General features: G+C 47.1%; 1 protein-coding gene across 4 annotated transcripts in view; it reads right to left on the bottom strand.

Moving 5' to 3' along the window:
- Nucleotides 1-18,028, bottom strand: part of LOC110534842 (actin-binding LIM protein 3) — a 122,038-nt gene that overhangs the window by 27,604 nt on the left and 76,406 nt on the right. For 2 of the 4 annotated variants that reach the window (XM_036989671.1, XM_036989670.1), the window contains exons 7-11: nucleotides 12,912-12,999; nucleotides 8,964-9,022; nucleotides 8,307-8,378; nucleotides 5,074-5,229; nucleotides 3,462-3,597 (exon numbers count right to left, since the gene is read on the bottom strand). In XM_036989671.1, coding sequence (XP_036845566.1) covers nucleotides 3,462-3,597; nucleotides 5,074-5,229; nucleotides 8,307-8,378; nucleotides 8,964-9,022; nucleotides 12,912-12,999 — 511 coding nt within the window. Of the gene's footprint in view, nucleotides 1-3,461; nucleotides 3,598-4,275; nucleotides 4,307-5,073; nucleotides 5,230-8,306; nucleotides 8,379-8,963; nucleotides 9,023-12,911; nucleotides 13,000-18,028 lie in introns of all 4 variants that reach the window. The other 2 variants (XM_036989673.1, XM_036989672.1) reach the window with 2 other exon arrangements.

The raw sequence follows: 18,028 nt of genomic DNA on the forward strand, positions 1-18,028 counted from the left end.
ATGGGGAGGAGGAGGAAGAGGATGGGGAGGAGGAGGAGAAAGAGGACAAGGAGGAGGAGGATGGGGAGTAGGAGGAAGAGGATGGGGAGGAGGAGGAGAAAGAGGACAAGGAGGAGGAGGATGGGGAGGAGGAGGAAGAGGATGGGGAGGAAGAGGAAGGGGAGGAGGAGGAGAAAGAGGACAAGGAGGAGGAGGATGGGGAGGAGGAGGAGAAAGAGGACAAGGAGAAGGAGGATGGGGAGGAGGAGGAAGAGGATGGGGAGGAAGAGGAAAGGGAGGAGGAGGAGAAAGAGGACAAGGAGGAGGAGGATGGGGAGGAGGAGGAAGAGGATGGGGAGGAAGAGGAAGGGGAGGAGGAGGAGAAAGAGGACAAGGAGGAGGAGGATGGGGAGGAGGAGGAAGAGGATGGGGAGGAAGAGGAAGGGGAGGAGGAGGAGAAAGAGGACAAGGAGGAGGAGGATGGGGAGGAGGAGGAGAAAGAGGACAAGGAGGAGGAGGATGGGGAGGAGGAGGAAGAGGATGGGGAGGAAGAGGAAGGGGAGGAGGAGGAGAAAGAGGACAAGGAGGAGGAGGATGGGGAGGAGGAGGAAGAGGATGGGGAGGAAGAGGAAGGGGAGGAGGAGGAGAAAGAGGACAAGGAGGAGGAGGATGGGGAGGAGGAGGAGAAAGAGGACAAGGAGGAGGAGGATGGGGAGGAGGAGGAAGAGGATGGGGAGGAAGAGGAAGGGGAGGAGGAGGAGAAAGAGGACAAGGAGGAGGAGGATGGGGAGGAGGAGGAGAAAGAGGACAAGGAGGAGGAGGATGGGGAGGAGGAGGAAGAGGATGGGGAGGAAGAGGAAGGGGAGGAGGAGGAGAAAGAGGACAAGGAGGAGGAGGATGGGGAGGAGGAGGAAGAGGATGGGGAGGAAGAGGAAGGGGAGGAGGAGGTTGGTAAGGAGGAGGATCAGGGGCAGGAGGATGGGGAGGAGGAGGAAGAGGATGGGGAGGATGGGGAGGGGGAGGAGGAGGTTGGTAAGGAGGAGGATCAGGGGCAGGAGGATGGGGAGGAGGAGGAAGAGGATGGGGAGGAGGAGGAGAAAGAGGACAAGGAGGAGGAGGATGGGGAGTAGGAGGAAGAGGATGGGGAGGAAGAGGAAGAGGATGGGGAGGAGGAGGAAGATGATGGGGAGGAAGAGGAAGGGGAGGAGGAGGTTGGTAAGGAGGAGGATCAGGGGCAGGAGGATGAGGAGGAAGAGGATGGGGAGGATGGGGAGGGGGAGGAGGAGGAGGATGGGTAGGATGGGGGTTAAGGACAGGAAAACCAGAGGCCTACCTGGCACATGGAAATGCTTGGGGGCTTGGTGGGTGGTGGACATGCTGGACCTGGTGTCAAGCTGACTGTAAGAGAGAGAGCTCCTGCCACTCTCAGTGCCTGCAGACAGTCAGTCCAAGAATAATGACAGTGACAGAAACCAGAGCATGAGCCAAGGCTTGGCACCGCCCCTTAACCAGACCCACCCCATTCCCATTCCACAGCCAAACCTCAGCCAAGCCCACGCTCACAGAGAGCCAGCAAGTCAGAGATGGAAGACATTTAGTTTCTGGAATTAAAGATGTCCTATGCCTGACTGCAGAGGAAACAACATCATAAAACAACTGCCAAGTCTGCCATGATAGTAATCTACATGTTATATGAATTGGGGTTAATGACCTGCTATTAGACAATGAGAGAGGGATGGATGTTATAGCATGAGAGAATGGGGGGAAGAGCAATCCCCTGCAGTATACCACCACCATCACTACCATCACCGCCAACACCACCACCACCATTACCATCACCACTACCAACACTACCCCCATCACCATTACCATCACCACTACCACCACCACTACATTCACCATTACCATCACCACCAACATCACTACCACCACCACCACCATCACTACCATCACCACTACCACCACCACTACCATCACCACCATCACTACCATCACCACTACCATCACCACCAACATCAACCACCAACACCACCATCACTAAATCAAATCAAATCAAATGTATTTATATAGCCCTTCGTACATCAGCTGATATCTCAAAGTGCTGTACAGAAACCCAGCCTAAAACACCAAACAGCAAGCAATGCAGGTGTAGAAGCACAGTGGCTAGGAAAAACTCCACCATCACTACTACCATCACCACCACCACCACCAACAGCATCACCACCACCACCAGCATCACCACCATCATCACTACCACCACCATCAACACCACCACTACTATCACCACCACCAACATCACTACCACCACCATCACATTCACCACCATCACCACTATCACATTCACCATCACCACTATCACATTCACCATCACCACATTCACTACCATCATCACCACATTCACTACCATCACCACCACATATACTTCAGGTACTACAGTATTATCAGACTCTAAGAGGAGTCTGGAGAAGAGGAGGCAGGGGTGTGACTGTTTGGCAGTACTGGAGGGGATGGTAATGTGGGTGCATGAGTGGCTCCCAAGCCTGAGTGTCTTAACATGGAGCTAATGTTGTTCCAGTCACATATATTCCAGTCACATATAGGAACTAATGTTGTTCCAGTCACATATAGGAACTAATGTTGTTCCAGTCACATATAGGAACTAATGTTGTTCCAGTCACATATAGGAACTAATGTTGTTCCAGTCACATATAGGAACTAATGTTGTTCCAGTCACATATAGGAACTAATGTTGTTCCAGTCACATATATTCCAGTCACATATAGGAACTAATGTTGTTCCAGTCACATATAGGAACTAATGTTGTTCCAGTCACATATAGGAACGAATGTTGTTCCAGTCACATATAGGAACTAATGTTGTTCCAGTCACATATTGGAACTGATGTTGTTCCAGTCACATATTGGAACTAATGTTGTTCCAGTCACATATAGGAACTAATGTTGTTCCAGTCACATATAGGAACTAATGTTGTTCCAGTCACATATTGGAACTAATGTTGTTCCAGTCACCTATAGGAACTAATGTTGTTCCAGTCACATATAGGCACTAATGTTGTTCCAGTCACATATAGGCACTAATGTTGTTCCAGTCACCTACAGAAACTAATGTTTTTCCAATCACCTACAGGAACTAATGTTGTTCCAGTCACCTATAGGAACTAATGTTGTTCCAGTCATCTATAGGATGTACACACAGGGCATAGGGATAAATCACTCCCGACGCCTTCCAACATGATCAAACTCAGTATCGGTCTAGTATTGTTTTCATGATCAAACTCAGTATCGGTCTAGTATTGTTTTCATGATCAAACTCAGTATCGGTCTAGTATTGTTTTCTTGTTGACATTTGAAGGCAAACTTATTGATGGTATTTCATCTCCAACATTTATTTTCAAGGAGGAGTTTCTCGTGCCCATGTGTAACGCAGAGTGACGTGGTCATGTTCCATTGAGAGACACTCACCGGGGCGGAAGCGGTGCTGTGGGGAGCAGGAAGTGGACACGGTGGGAGACATGCCCTGGCGGCTGTAGGTGGGAGAGTCATTGAAGCCTGGGCTGGAGGAGCGCCTTTGTCTCAGCTCCACCCTGTCATAGACGTCCTGGGAAGCACAGCAGTCACAGGTCAGTGTTTGTCTGTCTGTCTGCAGGGCTCAGTCTGTCTGTCTGCAGGGCTCAGTCTGTCTGTCTGTCTGTCTGCAGGGCTCAGTCTGTCTGTCTGTCTGCAGGGCTGAGTCTATCTGTCTGTCTGCAGGGCTCAGTCTGTCTGTCTGCAGGGCTCAGTCTGTCTGTCTGTCTGTCTGCAGGGCTCAGTCTGTCTGTCTGTCTGCAGGGCTGAGTCTATCTGTCTGTCTGCAGGGCTCAGTCTGTCTGTAGGGCTCTGTCTGTCTGTCTGTCTGTCTGTCTGTCTGTCTGCAGGGCTCAGTCTGTCTGTCTGTCTGCAGGGCTCAGTCTATCTGTCTGTCTGCAGGGCTCTGTCTGTCTGCAGGGCTCTATCTGTCTGTCTGTCTGTCTGTCTGTCTGTCTGTCTGTCTGTCTGTCTGTCTGTCTGTCTGTCTGTCTGTCTGGCACCCTTGCTAACACCACATTGTTTACTTGTGTACATTCTTTCATCTAATAGTTATTTAATCAAGTCAGTTGAGAGCTCTGTGCCTCTTCCACGGCTACCGTCATCAAATGGACCCAACAGTATATCCCACATACACCCTCTCTCTCATTCCCGTTCAGCCATCCCCTCCCTGTCAAGTGATTCAGTGCAGTAGTGCATGGAATGTATTTACCTGAGAGTTTGGAGAGAGAGTTCCCAGAGACCGTAGAGGACAGGAGAGGAGTGAAGAGAGAGCAGTGGAATCAGTCAGTCAATAGCACCATGCTCTCCAGAATGACTTAGCAGAATGCTATTCAGAGCCAAACATGGGATAGATCAAATGGTATCTGTGAGCTTACTAAACCATGATTAATATGACTTAAAGTCCTTTTTTGCAATACTGTTTTTAACAGGGTTACATAGTACATAGAAACCCTCACAGTAAACATGAAGACTCCATTTTGTTTGCGGCTCTGGTTTACCAATGTAAAATGATCTCAATAAATAGTACATTCAGTTACAAAGGTCATGGCGCGAAAGTATGAAGCGTGTAATTGACATTGTTCAGCAAGTGTCTCTCTCAGTCTGATCAATTCAAACCTGTGGCCAGAGCAGGAGGCTCACGAGGATGTAGTGATGTTTTAACATGGTTTTGTGACCACGCTACAACCACACACACACACAGGGGCTAAGGAGGAAAGCTGGGGGAGGGAGCAACAGGGAGACACAGAGACAGCAGGCACAGGGGCACAGAAAGCGGAGGACACAGGGAGAGGAGGACACAGAGAGAGGAGGACACAGAGAGAAGAGGGCACAGGAGCACAGAAAGAGGAGGACACAGAAAGAGGAGGACACAGGGAGAGGAGGACACAGGGAGAGGAGGACACAGAGAGAAGAGGGCACAGGGGCACAGGGCAGTGGGCATCACGCACACACACGTACATAAGCACACACACAGAGGTCAACTAGAGTAGCACTAGCGTATCAGTACCTCCCCATAGCTGTAGCGTTCTAGTCTGTCATCAGAGGAGTATCTGTGATAAGACTCACAGGGAATGAGATCGGGCCGCTGCACGTCACAAATAGTTTTAATCTTAGGCAGTGCGGCCAGATCTTTGTAACTTAGGACCTCGTTTTCCACTTTGGCCTGTAGAGAGGACACAGAACGAGACAGAACATGGAGAGGCAGGTGTAAGACAGACAGACAGACAGACAGGACGAAGCTTGCGTTGACAGACAGAGATCCGGAGGGGAGACCGGATCAGGGTCAGCTGCAAGCTGCTGATGGCACCCTGGGTAAGACAGAGAAAACACACACCCACACACACTGACCGCAGAGACATCCCAGAAACAAACAAAGCCAAACCCTATGGAAGAGAGATCGCTGGAGAGTGGCCACAGCTCTCCCAGGACTTTGGTCCAAACCACACTCAACAACAGCATAATATCTGAACAAGTTGTTTACCATGGCAGTTTTCCTCTTTAGTGGCATACAGAGTATTTGAGCAGAGCGGAACGAGGGGCGGAGCTGGAGCGGAGCGAGGGGCGGGGCTGGAGGGGAGCATTCCCAATTTGACTGGAGCGCGAAGCGAGATTCTCAAAGGCTGAAGCATCGACCTTCTCATAGATTCCAATTTCGCTCCAGTAGTGCTCATTTCACAAGCTCAGGGCATGCCCGGCCCAGCATGCATTTGTAGTCTACTTGCGTACTGCTATAACCCCTTGCATTAGATACTGTCATGGAGTTCACTAAATATTATCATAAAGAAACTGATAAAACACACAGGTACTAAATCAAGGTGACTTACAAAGATGACGACCAAGAGCAAGAGAGATTACTCACCTCGAACTGGATGAAGATTTTTTCTTTAATGAGTCCGACGCGAAGGATATACTGCTTCCCCGAGACCAGGCCCAAATCCCTGTCATTAAACGTTAAACGAGGGGCGGAGGTCGGAGCGCCTTGTGAGAATTCGTCGGCGAGTGGGTAAAACCGCCTCCACCATCCGTTCTATTGTCCAATGTGCAATCACTGCAGAATAAACTGGTTGAGCTCCATTCAAAACTATCCTACAAATGGGACATTAAAAACTGTAATATCTTACGTTTCACAGAGTCGTGGCTGAAAGACGACACGGATCATATAGAGCTGGCTGGGTTTTCATTGCATCGGTAAGACAGAACAGCTCACTTCGTCTGGTAAGACGCGGGGTAGGGGTGTGTGTCTATTTGCTGTAACACATTTCAAGCAGACCACCATAGTCCCTGTGCCCAAGAAAGCGAAGGTAACCTGCCTAAATGACTACAGCCCCGTAGCACTCACTTTGGTTGCCATGAAGTGCTTTGAACGGCTGGTCATGGCTCACATCAACACCATCATCCCAGAAACACTGGACCCATTCCAATTCGAATACAGATCCACAGATGATGCAATCTCAACCGCACTCCACACTGCCCTTTCTCACCTGGACAAAAGGAACACCTATGTGAGAAAGTCATTAATTGACGACAGCTCAGCATTCAACACCATAGTTCCCTCAAAGCTCATCAATAAGCTAAGGACCCTGGGACTAAACATCTCCCTCTGCAACTGGATCCTGGACTTCCTGACAGGCTTCCCCCAGGTGGTAAGGGTAGGTAACGACACATCCGCCACGCTGATCCTCAACACTGGGGCCCCTCTGTGGTGCGTGCTTAGTCCACCTCCTGTACTCCCTGTTCACCCACAACTGTATGGCCAGGCATGACTCCAACACCATCATTAAGTTTGCTGACGACACAACAAAATGATGAGACAGCCTATAGAGAGGAGGTCAAAGACCTGGCAGTGTGGTGCCAGGACAACAACCTCTCCCTTAATGACAAAGGAGCTGATCGTGGACTACAGGAAAAGGAGGGTCGAACACGCCCCCATTCACATCGACAGGGGCTGTAGTGGAGCTGGTAGAGAGTTTCAAGCTCCCTGGTGTCAACATCACCAACAAACTATCATGGTCCAAACACACCAAGACAGTCATGAAGAGGGCACGACAACACCTTTTCCCCCTCAAGAGACTGAAAAGATTTGGCATATTTCCCCCGATCCTCAAAAAGTTCTACAGCTGCACCAACGAGAGCATCCTGGCTTCCTGTCTGGCTCCCTGTCTGGCTCCCTGTCTGGCTTCCTGTCTGGCTTCCTGTCTGGCTTCCTGTCTGGCTTCCTGTCTGGCTTCCTGTCTGGCTCCCTGTCTGGCTCCCTGTCTGGCTCCCTGTCTGGCTTTCTGTCTGGCTCCCTGTCTGGCTCCCTGTCTGGCTTCCTGTCTGGCTTCCTGTCTGGCTTCCTGTCTGGCTCCCTGTCTGGCTCCCTGTCTGGATCCCTGTCTGGATCCCTGTCTGGATCCCTGTCTGGCTTCCTGTCTGGCTCCCTGTCTGGATCCCTGTCTGGCTCCCTGTCTGGCTCCCTGTCTGGCTTCCTGTCTGGCTTCCTGTCTGGCTTCCTGTCTGGCTCCCTGTCTGGCTCCCTGTCTGGATCCCTGTCTGGATCCCTGTCTGGCTCCCTGTCTGGATCCCTGTCTGGCTCCCTGTCTGGCTCCTGACCTATATATGCTGTTTAATATGACATGTAGCCTATTTGAAATGATGAGCGCTTCTTACATTTACCTTTTCATGTTTACAATGCCTCAAAACCAAAGGGTAGGTCTAGGTAGTCAAGAAAAATAGTTTGGTGTTGGTTAAATTGTGATTTTAATTGATGGAGTGAATTTTGGAGCGGTAGCTTTTATTTCTGTGAAGCGGAGAGAGGTTTTTAAAGGAGCTGTTGGAAAGGACGTGAAGCGCAAGCACGGCTCCATGAGCGATGAGCGGAATTTCCTACAGCTCAACTCCTCTCACATACTCTGCTGGCATAAGTATACCTTCCGGAATGATACATACTCTGCTGGCATAAGTATACCTTCCCGGAATGTCAACTTCACAGAGCAACAGTCAACAATGGAGAAATGATGTGACCTCCTTTAACATACATCAATAACACACGGGATATAACAAACAGTGTTTTCCCCCCAAAAACACATAGAATCACCTGAAGCCACAGACAACTGCACATGGTGGTCTGTCGACCCATGTGAATGACAGCTGGCTCAGATCCTGTAAAGAGGGCTCCGCCTCTAAGACAGGCTGGCAGCCAACAGCAGGCGCACGTGTAATCAAATAACCATGGCGATGCCTTGGCGACAGACTACTCACACAGATGATGCGGCTCGGGGAGCCGATGCTGGACCCAGGGGGAGATACGGAGGCCTCCGAGGTACGTCTGAACTGTGGGAACACGCACACACGCAAAGGCACGCACGCGCCCACACACACACACACACACACACACACACACACACGTGTCAGAGTGAGCCTGCAGAGGACAGACTTCGGCTAAGGGAGACAAAACACTGACAGAGGATAACTTGGATCAACAACACCCCAGCATTACCTCAGATCCTCTCCCTACAGCGACTCTGCTCTATCAATCTATCTATCCCTCCAATACTTCAACACACAACAACAGGAAGAAGAGGGATTGAGTAGAGACTAAACTGGAGTTTCTAGGAGGACATAGTAGTGTAGTACCGGTGGGGCTCTATGGTTGACCAGGTCAAGGTGTTGTAACAATCTAGGAAATGCAATAGCACTGCATCTCAGTGCAGGACGCGTCACTACAGACACCCTGGTTCGAATCCAGGCTGTATCACAACCGGCCGTGATTGGGAGTCCCATAGGGCCGTGCACAATTGGCCCAGCGTCATCCGGTGTAGGCCGTCATTGTAAATACAAATTTGTTCTTAACTGACTTGCCTAGTTAAATAAAAGTTAAATCATTTATTTTATTATATAAAAAAATAAAATACTCACTCTGAGTTTCTTCTCCAATCGAGCTGCTTGTTTACACACAGGATGCCACACCTCGCAACCTGTCGCAAAGACACACCCACAGTCAAACATACTGTTTTTCAAAAAAAACTTGAAATTCATTCCTCTCTACAGGATGACTACTGCAGTTACAATACTGTAAAACCACTGGGGTGCTGTTTATTAAGGAGAGGAAGGCCACATTTCTCAGTGTTTCTGCTGCGCTTCAGTAACTTCTTATCACACAACAATCAAACGCATGTGTCTGTAGATCAGCACTTCTCAACAACAGCCATACATCTAAGATGACAGAGAAAGTGTTATATCTGAGAGAGGCTTGGAGTCTGTCTGTCTGTCTGTCCAGCTTCCTCCCTCGCACACACACACACAAACACACATAATAGAACCTGGGAGGTAGCCTATAAGAGCCTGGGAGGTAGCCTATAATATAACCTGGGAGGTAGCCTATAATATAACATGGGAGGTAGCCTATAATAGAACCTGGGAGGTAGCCTATAATAGAACCTGGGAGGTAGCCTATAATAGAACCTGGGAGGTAGCCTATAATAGAACCTGGGAGGTAGCCTGTAATAGAACCTGGGAGGTAGCCCATAACAGAACCTGGGAGGTAGCCTATAACAGAACCTGGGAGGTAGCGTATAATAGAACCTGGGAGGTAGCCTATAATAGAACCTGGGAGGTAGCCTATAATAGAACCTGTGAGGTAACCTATAATAGAACCTGTGAGGTAACCTATAATAGAACCTGGGAGGTAACCTATAATAGAACCTGGGAGGTAGCCTATAATAGAACCTGGGAGGTAGCCTATAATAGAACCTGGGAGGTAACCTATAATATAACCTGTGAGGTAACCTATAATAGAACCTGGGAGGTAGCCTATAATAGAACCTGTGAGGTAGCCTATAATAGAACCTGGGAGGTAACCTATAATATAACCTGTGAGGTAGCCTATAATAGAACCTGGGAGGTAACCTATAATAGAACCTGTGAGGGAGCCTGTAATAGAACCTGCGAGGTAACCTATAATAGAACCTGTGAGGTAACCTATAATAGAACCTGGGAGGTAACCTATAATAGAACCTGGGAGGTAGCCTAGGCAGAAATACATCAGAACAAAAGCTCTGTAGGATCTCTACCTTTAACAACATGCCACTTCTCATCCCAGCCACGCAGCCATGCAGCCATGCAGCCATGCAGCCACGCAGCCATGCAGCCACGCAGCCACGCAGCCATGCAGCCACGCAGCCATGCAGCCACGCAGCGTGTTGGATTGATTCACTGGCCTTTGTTACGTGGCTGGTAATTGAGTGGCTCCCTGAGCCCCGATCACTCAGCCCTCTTCGAGGTCCCCCTCATAAATTAACCTTGGGGGCTGTGTGCTCCTATGCTATAACATGCTGCTAATGTTGAGTGTTAGAGAGTAGCATTTATTTAATCTTTATTTTAACAGGGAAGACATATTGAGACCTATATCTCTTTTTCAAATGCTTCCTGTATAATACAACACATTATATCCAATATGTACACTGAGTTTAGCAAACATTAAGAACACCTTCCTAATATTGAGTCGCCCCTGTGGATGATGTGGAGTAGCATGTTGATGATGTGGAGTAGCATGTAGATGAAATGGAATAGCATGTTGATGATGTGGAGTAGCATGTTGATGAAATGGAATAGCATGTTGATGATATGGAGTAGCATGTTGATGATGTGGAGTAGCATGTTGATGATATGGAGTAGCATGTTGATGATGTGGAGTAGCATGTTGATGATATGGAGTAGCATGTTGATGATGTGGAGTAGCATGTTGATGATATGGAGTAGCATGTAGATGATGTGGAGTAGCATGTAGATGAAATGGAATAGCATGTTGATGATGTGGAGTAGCATGTTGATGATGTGGAGTAGCATGTTGATGATATGGAGTAGCATGTAGATGATGTGGAGTAGCATGTAGATGAAATGGAATAGCATGTAATGATGTGGAGTAGCATGTTAATGATGTGGAGTAGCATGTTGATAATGTGGAGTAGCATGTTGATGATGTGGAGTAGCATGTTGATGATGTGGAGTAGCATGTAGATGAAATGGAGTAGCATGTAATGATGTGGAGTAGCATGTTGATGATGTGGAGTAGCATGTAGATGAAATGGAGTAGCATGTAATGATGTGGAGTAGCATGTTGATGATGTGGAGTAGCATGTTGATGATGTGGAGTAGCATGTTGATGATGTGGAGTAGCATGTTGATGATATGGAGTAGCATGTAGACGATGTGGAGTAGCATGTAGATGAAATGGAATAGCATGTTGATGATGTGGAGTAGCATGTTGATGAAATGGAATAGCATGTAGATGAAATGGAGTAGCATGTAATGATGTGGAGTAGCATGTTGATGATGTGGAGTAGCATGTTGATGATGTGGAGTAGCATGTTAGCATGTTGATGATGTGGAGTAGCATGTTGATGATGTGGAGTAGCATGTTGATGATGTGGAGTAGCATGTTGATGATGTGGAGTAGCATGTTGATGATATGGAGTAGCATGTAGATGAAATGGAGTAGCATGTAATGATGTGGAGTAGCATGTTGATGATGTGGAGTAGCATGTTGATTATGTGGAGTAGCATGTTGATGATGTGGAGTAGCATGTTGATGATGTGGAGTAGCATGTTGATGATGTGGAGTAGCATGTTGATGATGTGGAGTAGCATGTTGATGATGTGGAGTAGCATGTTGATGATGTGGAGTAGCATGTAGATGAAATGGAATAGCATGTTGATGATGTGGAGTAGAATGTTGATGATGTGGAGTAGCATGTTGATGATGTGGAGTAGCATGTTGATGATGTGGAGTAGCATGTTGATGATGTGGAGTAGCATGTAGATGATGTGGAGTAGCATGTAGATGATGTGGAGTAGCATGTTGATGATGTGGAGTAGCATGTTGATGATGTGGAGTAGCATGTAGATGATGTGGAGTAGCATGTAGATGAAATGGAGTAGCATGTAATGATGTGGAGTAGCATGTTGATGATGTGGAGTAGCATGTAGATGATGTGGAGTAGCATGTTGATGATGTGGAGTAGCATGTTGATGATGTGGAGTAGAATGGTTTAGCATTGTCTGAACCCTGGAAGTGTTCCTGTCGCTGTGTTCCTATGCCCTAAATAGTGCACTACTTTTGACAATAGGTCTCTGGTCAATAGTAGTGCACTATATAGGGATTAGGGTGCCATAGAGCTCTGATCAAAGTAGTGCACTATATAGGGATTAGGGTGCCATAGACCTCTGGTCAAAGTAGTACACTATATAGGGATTAGGGTGCCATAGAGCTCTGGTCAAAGTAGTGCACTATATAGGGATTAGGGTGCCATAGAGCTCTGGTCAAAGTAGTACACTATATAGGGACTAGGGTGCCATTTGATGGAGCTGATCGGTGATGAGAAGCCAGCAGACCACTTCTTCACAGCTATATTGAGTGGCCATCAGAGGCTCTGTAGAATAGACAGTTAAGGCCAGTCTATTCAATGATGTACAGTACAGCTGTGATCAATAATGGTGGGAGACTGTTTATAGAACTGCCCTAATTCAAAGTAATGACAGGCCAGGGCCCTGCTGAGCAGTAGTCTGAACCTCCCTCTGAGGAGTCTGTCCTGGTCATCCAATACTGACTACTGGAAGCACATGGTGGTTGGGCATCCCCCACTGCTAATTCATTAGCGATTAATCGCATTGGACCAATGTCACCAAGAGCAAATTACCACCCTATGACTGCATAAGCGAATAGGACTCACCATCGAAGTGCATTGTGGGTCAAAGTAAATGATACAATACATCGAAAATATAATTATTAAAATACTTATATAATTAGTATATGACTAATTATTTAATGATGGTGTTATCATCAACAGGAAGAGAGCCTTTACTCACCTGTCAGGTACATCTCTTCTCCTTCTGTAAATATCATGAGACAGCGGGCACAACGGGCACAGGTGGGGTGGTAGTGCTTTCCCCCTGCCTGAGAGTAAGAGAGGAGAGAAGAGTGAGAGATAGAGAGAGAGAGGCAACGAGGGTGGGGGAGTGAGGGAGGTATGGTGAGATTGAGAGAGAGAGAGAGAGAGAGAGAGAGAGGCAACGAGGGTGGGGGAGAGAGGGAGGTATGGCGAGATAGAGAGAGAAGGAAAGAGAGAGAGAGAGAGGGGGGAGAGAGTGAGTGAGAGAGAGAGAGAGAAGGAAAGAGAAAGAGAGAGAGAGAGAAGGGGGGAGGGAGGGAGAGAGAGAGAGAGAGATAGAGAAGGAAAGAGAGAGAGAGAAAGAGAGAGAGAGAGAGAGAGAGGGGGGAGGGGGGGAGAGAGAGAGAGAGAGAGAGAGAGAGAGAGAGAGAGAGAGAGAGAGAGAGGGGGGGGGAGGGAGAGAGAGAGAGAGAGAGAGAGAGAGAGAGAGAGAGAGAGAGAGGGGGAGAGAGAGAGAGAGAGAGAGAGAGAGAGGAAGTGAGGGAGCGAGAGCAAGTGAAAGAGAACATGATTGGGAGTGGATTGCAGAATATATAAGATGGAAACAGAGAAAGAGAGAAGAGACATGCAAGTGATGGCTGCTACTCAGATACAAGAGATGGCTGCTACTCAGATACAAGTGATGGCTGCTACTCAGATACAAGTGATGGCTGCTACTCAGATACAAGTGATGGCTGCTATTCAGATACAATCCCAGTAATAGGCCAATCATTCCAATTCCGCTCTCTTTCAATTCCGCATTTCATAATCACTCAGTGATTTAGTCAGTTTTAATGAGCCAATGTGTGTCCCAGCTGTGCCTTTCACAACATGTTACAACCCCCCCCCCCCCCCCCACACACACACACACATACGCACACACACACACTCCAGTAAAGCTGTCAGATTCAAATTTCACAGCCTTCTCATAGAAAATGACATAGAAAATTACAACCCCTTTTGGGATCCATGTAGAACACTCTGTGGAAAGGATTCTACATTGAACCCAAAATGGTTCTACTTGGAACCAAAAGGCTTCTACATTGAACCAGAAAGGGTTCTTCAAAGGGTTCTCCTATGGGAACAGTCAAAGAACCCTTTTAGGTTCTACATAGAATATTTTCTTTTCCGAATGATGTACAGTTGAGAAAAAGACTAAATGAGCAGCATCCACATATCCACACGTCTCGTAAGGGAGTGAAATTATTCTGGATGGATTCAAGCCGGGAGAGAAATATGTTTCATAACATCAATCATCAGAAAAAATGGATTATAGCGCTACAGGTGAAACAGCTAAAGGTGAAACAGCTACAGGTGAAACAGCTACAGGTGAAACAGCTACAGGTGAAACAGCTACAGGTGAAACAGCTAAAGGTGAAACAGCTACAGGTGAAACAGCTACAGGTGAAACAGCTACAGGTGAAACAGCTACAACAACTACAGGTGAAACAGCTACAGGTGAAACAGCTACAGGTGAAACAGCTAAAGGTGAAACAGCTACAGGTGAAACAGCTACAGGTGAAACAGCTACAGGTGAAACAGCTACAACAACTACAGGTGAAACAGCTACAACAGCTAAAGGTGAAACAGCTACAGGTGAAACAGCTACAGGTGAAACAGCTACAGGTGAAACAGCTATAGGTGAAACAGCTACAGGTGAAACAGCTACAGGTGAAACAGCTAAAGGTGAAACAGCTACAGGTGAAACAGCTACAGGTGAAACAGCTACAGGTGAAACAGCTATAGGTGAAACAGCTACAGGTGAAACAGCTACAGGTGAAACAGCTACAGGTGAAACCGCTAAAGGTGAAACAGCTACAGGTGAAACAGCTACAGGTGAAACAGCTACAGGTGAAACAGCTATAGGTGAAACAGCTACAGGTGAAACAGCTACAGGTGAAACAGCTACAACAGCTACAGGTGAAAAAGCTACAGGTGAAACAGCTACAACAACTACAGGTGAAACAGCTACAGGTGAAACAGCTACAACAGCTACAGGTGAAAAAGCTACAGGTGAAACAGCTACAACAACTACAGGTGAAACAGCTACAACAGCTACAGGTGAAAAAGCTACAGGTGAAACAGCTACAACAACTACAGGTGAAACAGCTACAACAGCTACAGGTGAAACAGCTACAACAGCTACAGGTGAAACAGCTACAGGTGAAACAGCTACAACAGCTACAGGTGAAACAGCTACAACAGCTACAGGTGAAACAGCTACAACAGCTACAGGTGAAACAGCTACAGGTGAAACAGCTACAACAGCTACAGGTGAAACAGCTACAACAGCTTTAGGTGAAACAGCTACAACAGCTTTAGGTGAAACAGCTACAGGTGAAACAGCTACAACAGCTTTAGGTGAAACAGCTACAGGTGAAACAGCTACAACAGCTACAGGTGAAACAGCTACAACAGCTTTAGGTGAAACAGCTACAACAGCTTTAGGTGAAACAGCTACAACAGCTACAGGTGAAACCGCTACAACAGCTACAGGTGAAACAGCTACAACAGCTACAGGTGAAACAGCTACAACAGCTACAGGTGAAACCGCTACAACAGCTACAGGTGAAACCGCTACAACAGCTACAGGTGAAACAGCTACAACAGCTTTAGGTGAAACAGCTACAACAGCTACAGGTGAAACAACTACAGGTGAAACAGCTACAGGTGAAACAGCTACAACAGCTTTAGGTGAAACAGCTACAACAGCTTTAGGTGAAACAGCTACAACAGCTACAGGTGAAACAGCTACAGGTGAAACAGCTACAACAGCTTTAGGTGAAACAGCTACAACAGCTTTAGGTGAAACAGCTACAGGTGAAACAGCTACAGGTGAAACAGCTACAACAGCTACAGGTGAAACAGCTACAACAGCTTTAGGTGAAACAGCTACAACAGCTACAGGTGAAACAGCTACAACAGCTTTAGGTGAAACAGCTACAACAGCTTTAGGTGAAACAGCTACAGGTGAAACAGCTACAGGTGAAACAGCTACAACAGCTATAGGTGAAACAGCTACAACAGCTACAGGTGAAACAGCTACAACAGCTTTAGGTGAAACAGCTACAACAGCTACAGGTGAAACAACTACAGGTGAAACAGCTACAACAGCTTTAGGTGAAACAGCTACAGGTGAAACAGCTACAGGTGAAACAGCTACAGGTGAAACAGCTACAGGTGAAACAGCTAAAGGTGAAACAGCTACAGGTGAAACAGCTACAGGTAAAACAGCTACAACAGCTACAGGTGAAACAGCTACAGGTGAAACAGCTACAACAGCTACAGGTGAAACAGCTACAACAGCTTTAGGTGAAACAGCTACAACAGCTTTAGGTGAAACAACTACAACAGCTACAGGTGAAACAGCTACAACAGCTTTAGGTGAAACAGCTACAACAGCTACAGGTGAAACAGCTACAACAGCTACAGGTGAAACAGCTACAGGTGAAACAGCTACAACAGCTACAGGTGAAACAGCTACATGTGAAACAGCTACAACAGCTTTAGGTGAAACAGCTACAGGTGAAACAGCTACAGGTGAAACAGCTACAGGTGAAACAGCTACAACAACTTTAGGTGAAACAGCTACAACAGCTTTAGGTGAAACAGCTACAGGTGAAACAGCTACAACAGCTTTAGGTGAAACAGCTACAACAGCTACAGGTGAAACAGCTACATGTGAAACAGCTACAGGTGAAACAGCTACAACAGCTATAGGTGAAACAGCTACAGGAGAAACAGCTACAGGTGAAACAGCTACAGGTGAAACAGCTACAACAGCTATAGGTGAAACAGCTACAGGAGAAACAGCTACAGGTGAAACAGCTACAACAACTTTAGGTGAAACAGCTACAACAGCTTTAGGTGAAACAGCTACAGGTGAAACAGCTACAACAGCTTTAGGTGAAACAGCTACAGGTGAAACAGCTACAACAGCTACAGGTGAAACAGCTACAACAGCTTTAGGTGAAACAGCTACAACAGCTTTAGGTGAAACAGCTACAGGTGAAACAGCTACAACAGCTTTAGGTGAAACAGCTACAGGTGAAACAGCTACAACAGCTACAGGTGAAACAGCTACAACAGCTTTAGGTGAAACAGCTACAACAGCTTTAGGTGAAACAGCTACAACAGCTACAGGTGAAACCGCTACAACAGCTACAGGTGAAACAGCTACAACAGCTACAGGTGAAACAGCTACAACAGCTACAGGTGAAACCGCTACAACAGCTACAGGTGAAACCGCTACAACAGCTACAGGTGAAACAGCTACAACAGCTTTAGGTGAAACAGCTACAACAGCTACAGGTGAAACAACTACAGGTGAAACAGCTACAGGTGAAACAGCTACAACAGCTTTAGGTGAAACAGCTACAACAGCTTTAGGTGAAACAGCTACAACAGCTACAGGTGAAACAGCTACAGGTGAAACAGCTACAACAGCTTTAGGTGAAACAGCTACAACAGCTTTAGGTGAAACAGCTACAGGTGAAACAGCTACAGGTGAAACAGCTACAACAGCTACAGGTGAAACAGCTACAACAGCTTTAGGTGAAACAGCTACAACAGCTACAGGTGAAACAGCTACAACAGCTTTAGGTGAAACAGCTACAACAGCTTTAGGTGAAACAGCTACAGGTGAAACAGCTACAGGTGAAACAGCTACAACAGCTATAGGTGAAACAGCTACAACAGCTACAGGTGAAACAGCTACAACAGCTTTAGGTGAAACAGCTACAACAGCTACAGGTGAAACAACTACAGGTGAAACAGCTACAACAGCTTTAGGTGAAACAGCTACAGGTGAAACAGCTACAGGTGAAACAGCTACAGGTGAAACAGCTACAGGTGAAACAGCTAAAGGTGAAACAGCTACAGGTGAAACAGCTACAGGTAAAACAGCTACAACAGCTACAGGTGAAACAGCTACAGGTGAAACAGCTACAACAGCTACAGGTGAAACAGCTACAACAGCTTTAGGTGAAACAGCTACAACAGCTTTAGGTGAAACAACTACAACAGCTACAGGTGAAACAGCTACAACAGCTTTAG

The sequence above is a fragment of the Oncorhynchus mykiss genome, chromosome 10 (genome assembly GCF_013265735.2).
Source record: "Oncorhynchus mykiss isolate Arlee chromosome 10, USDA_OmykA_1.1, whole genome shotgun sequence".
Classification (NCBI taxonomy): domain Eukaryota; kingdom Metazoa; phylum Chordata; class Actinopteri; order Salmoniformes; family Salmonidae; genus Oncorhynchus; species Oncorhynchus mykiss.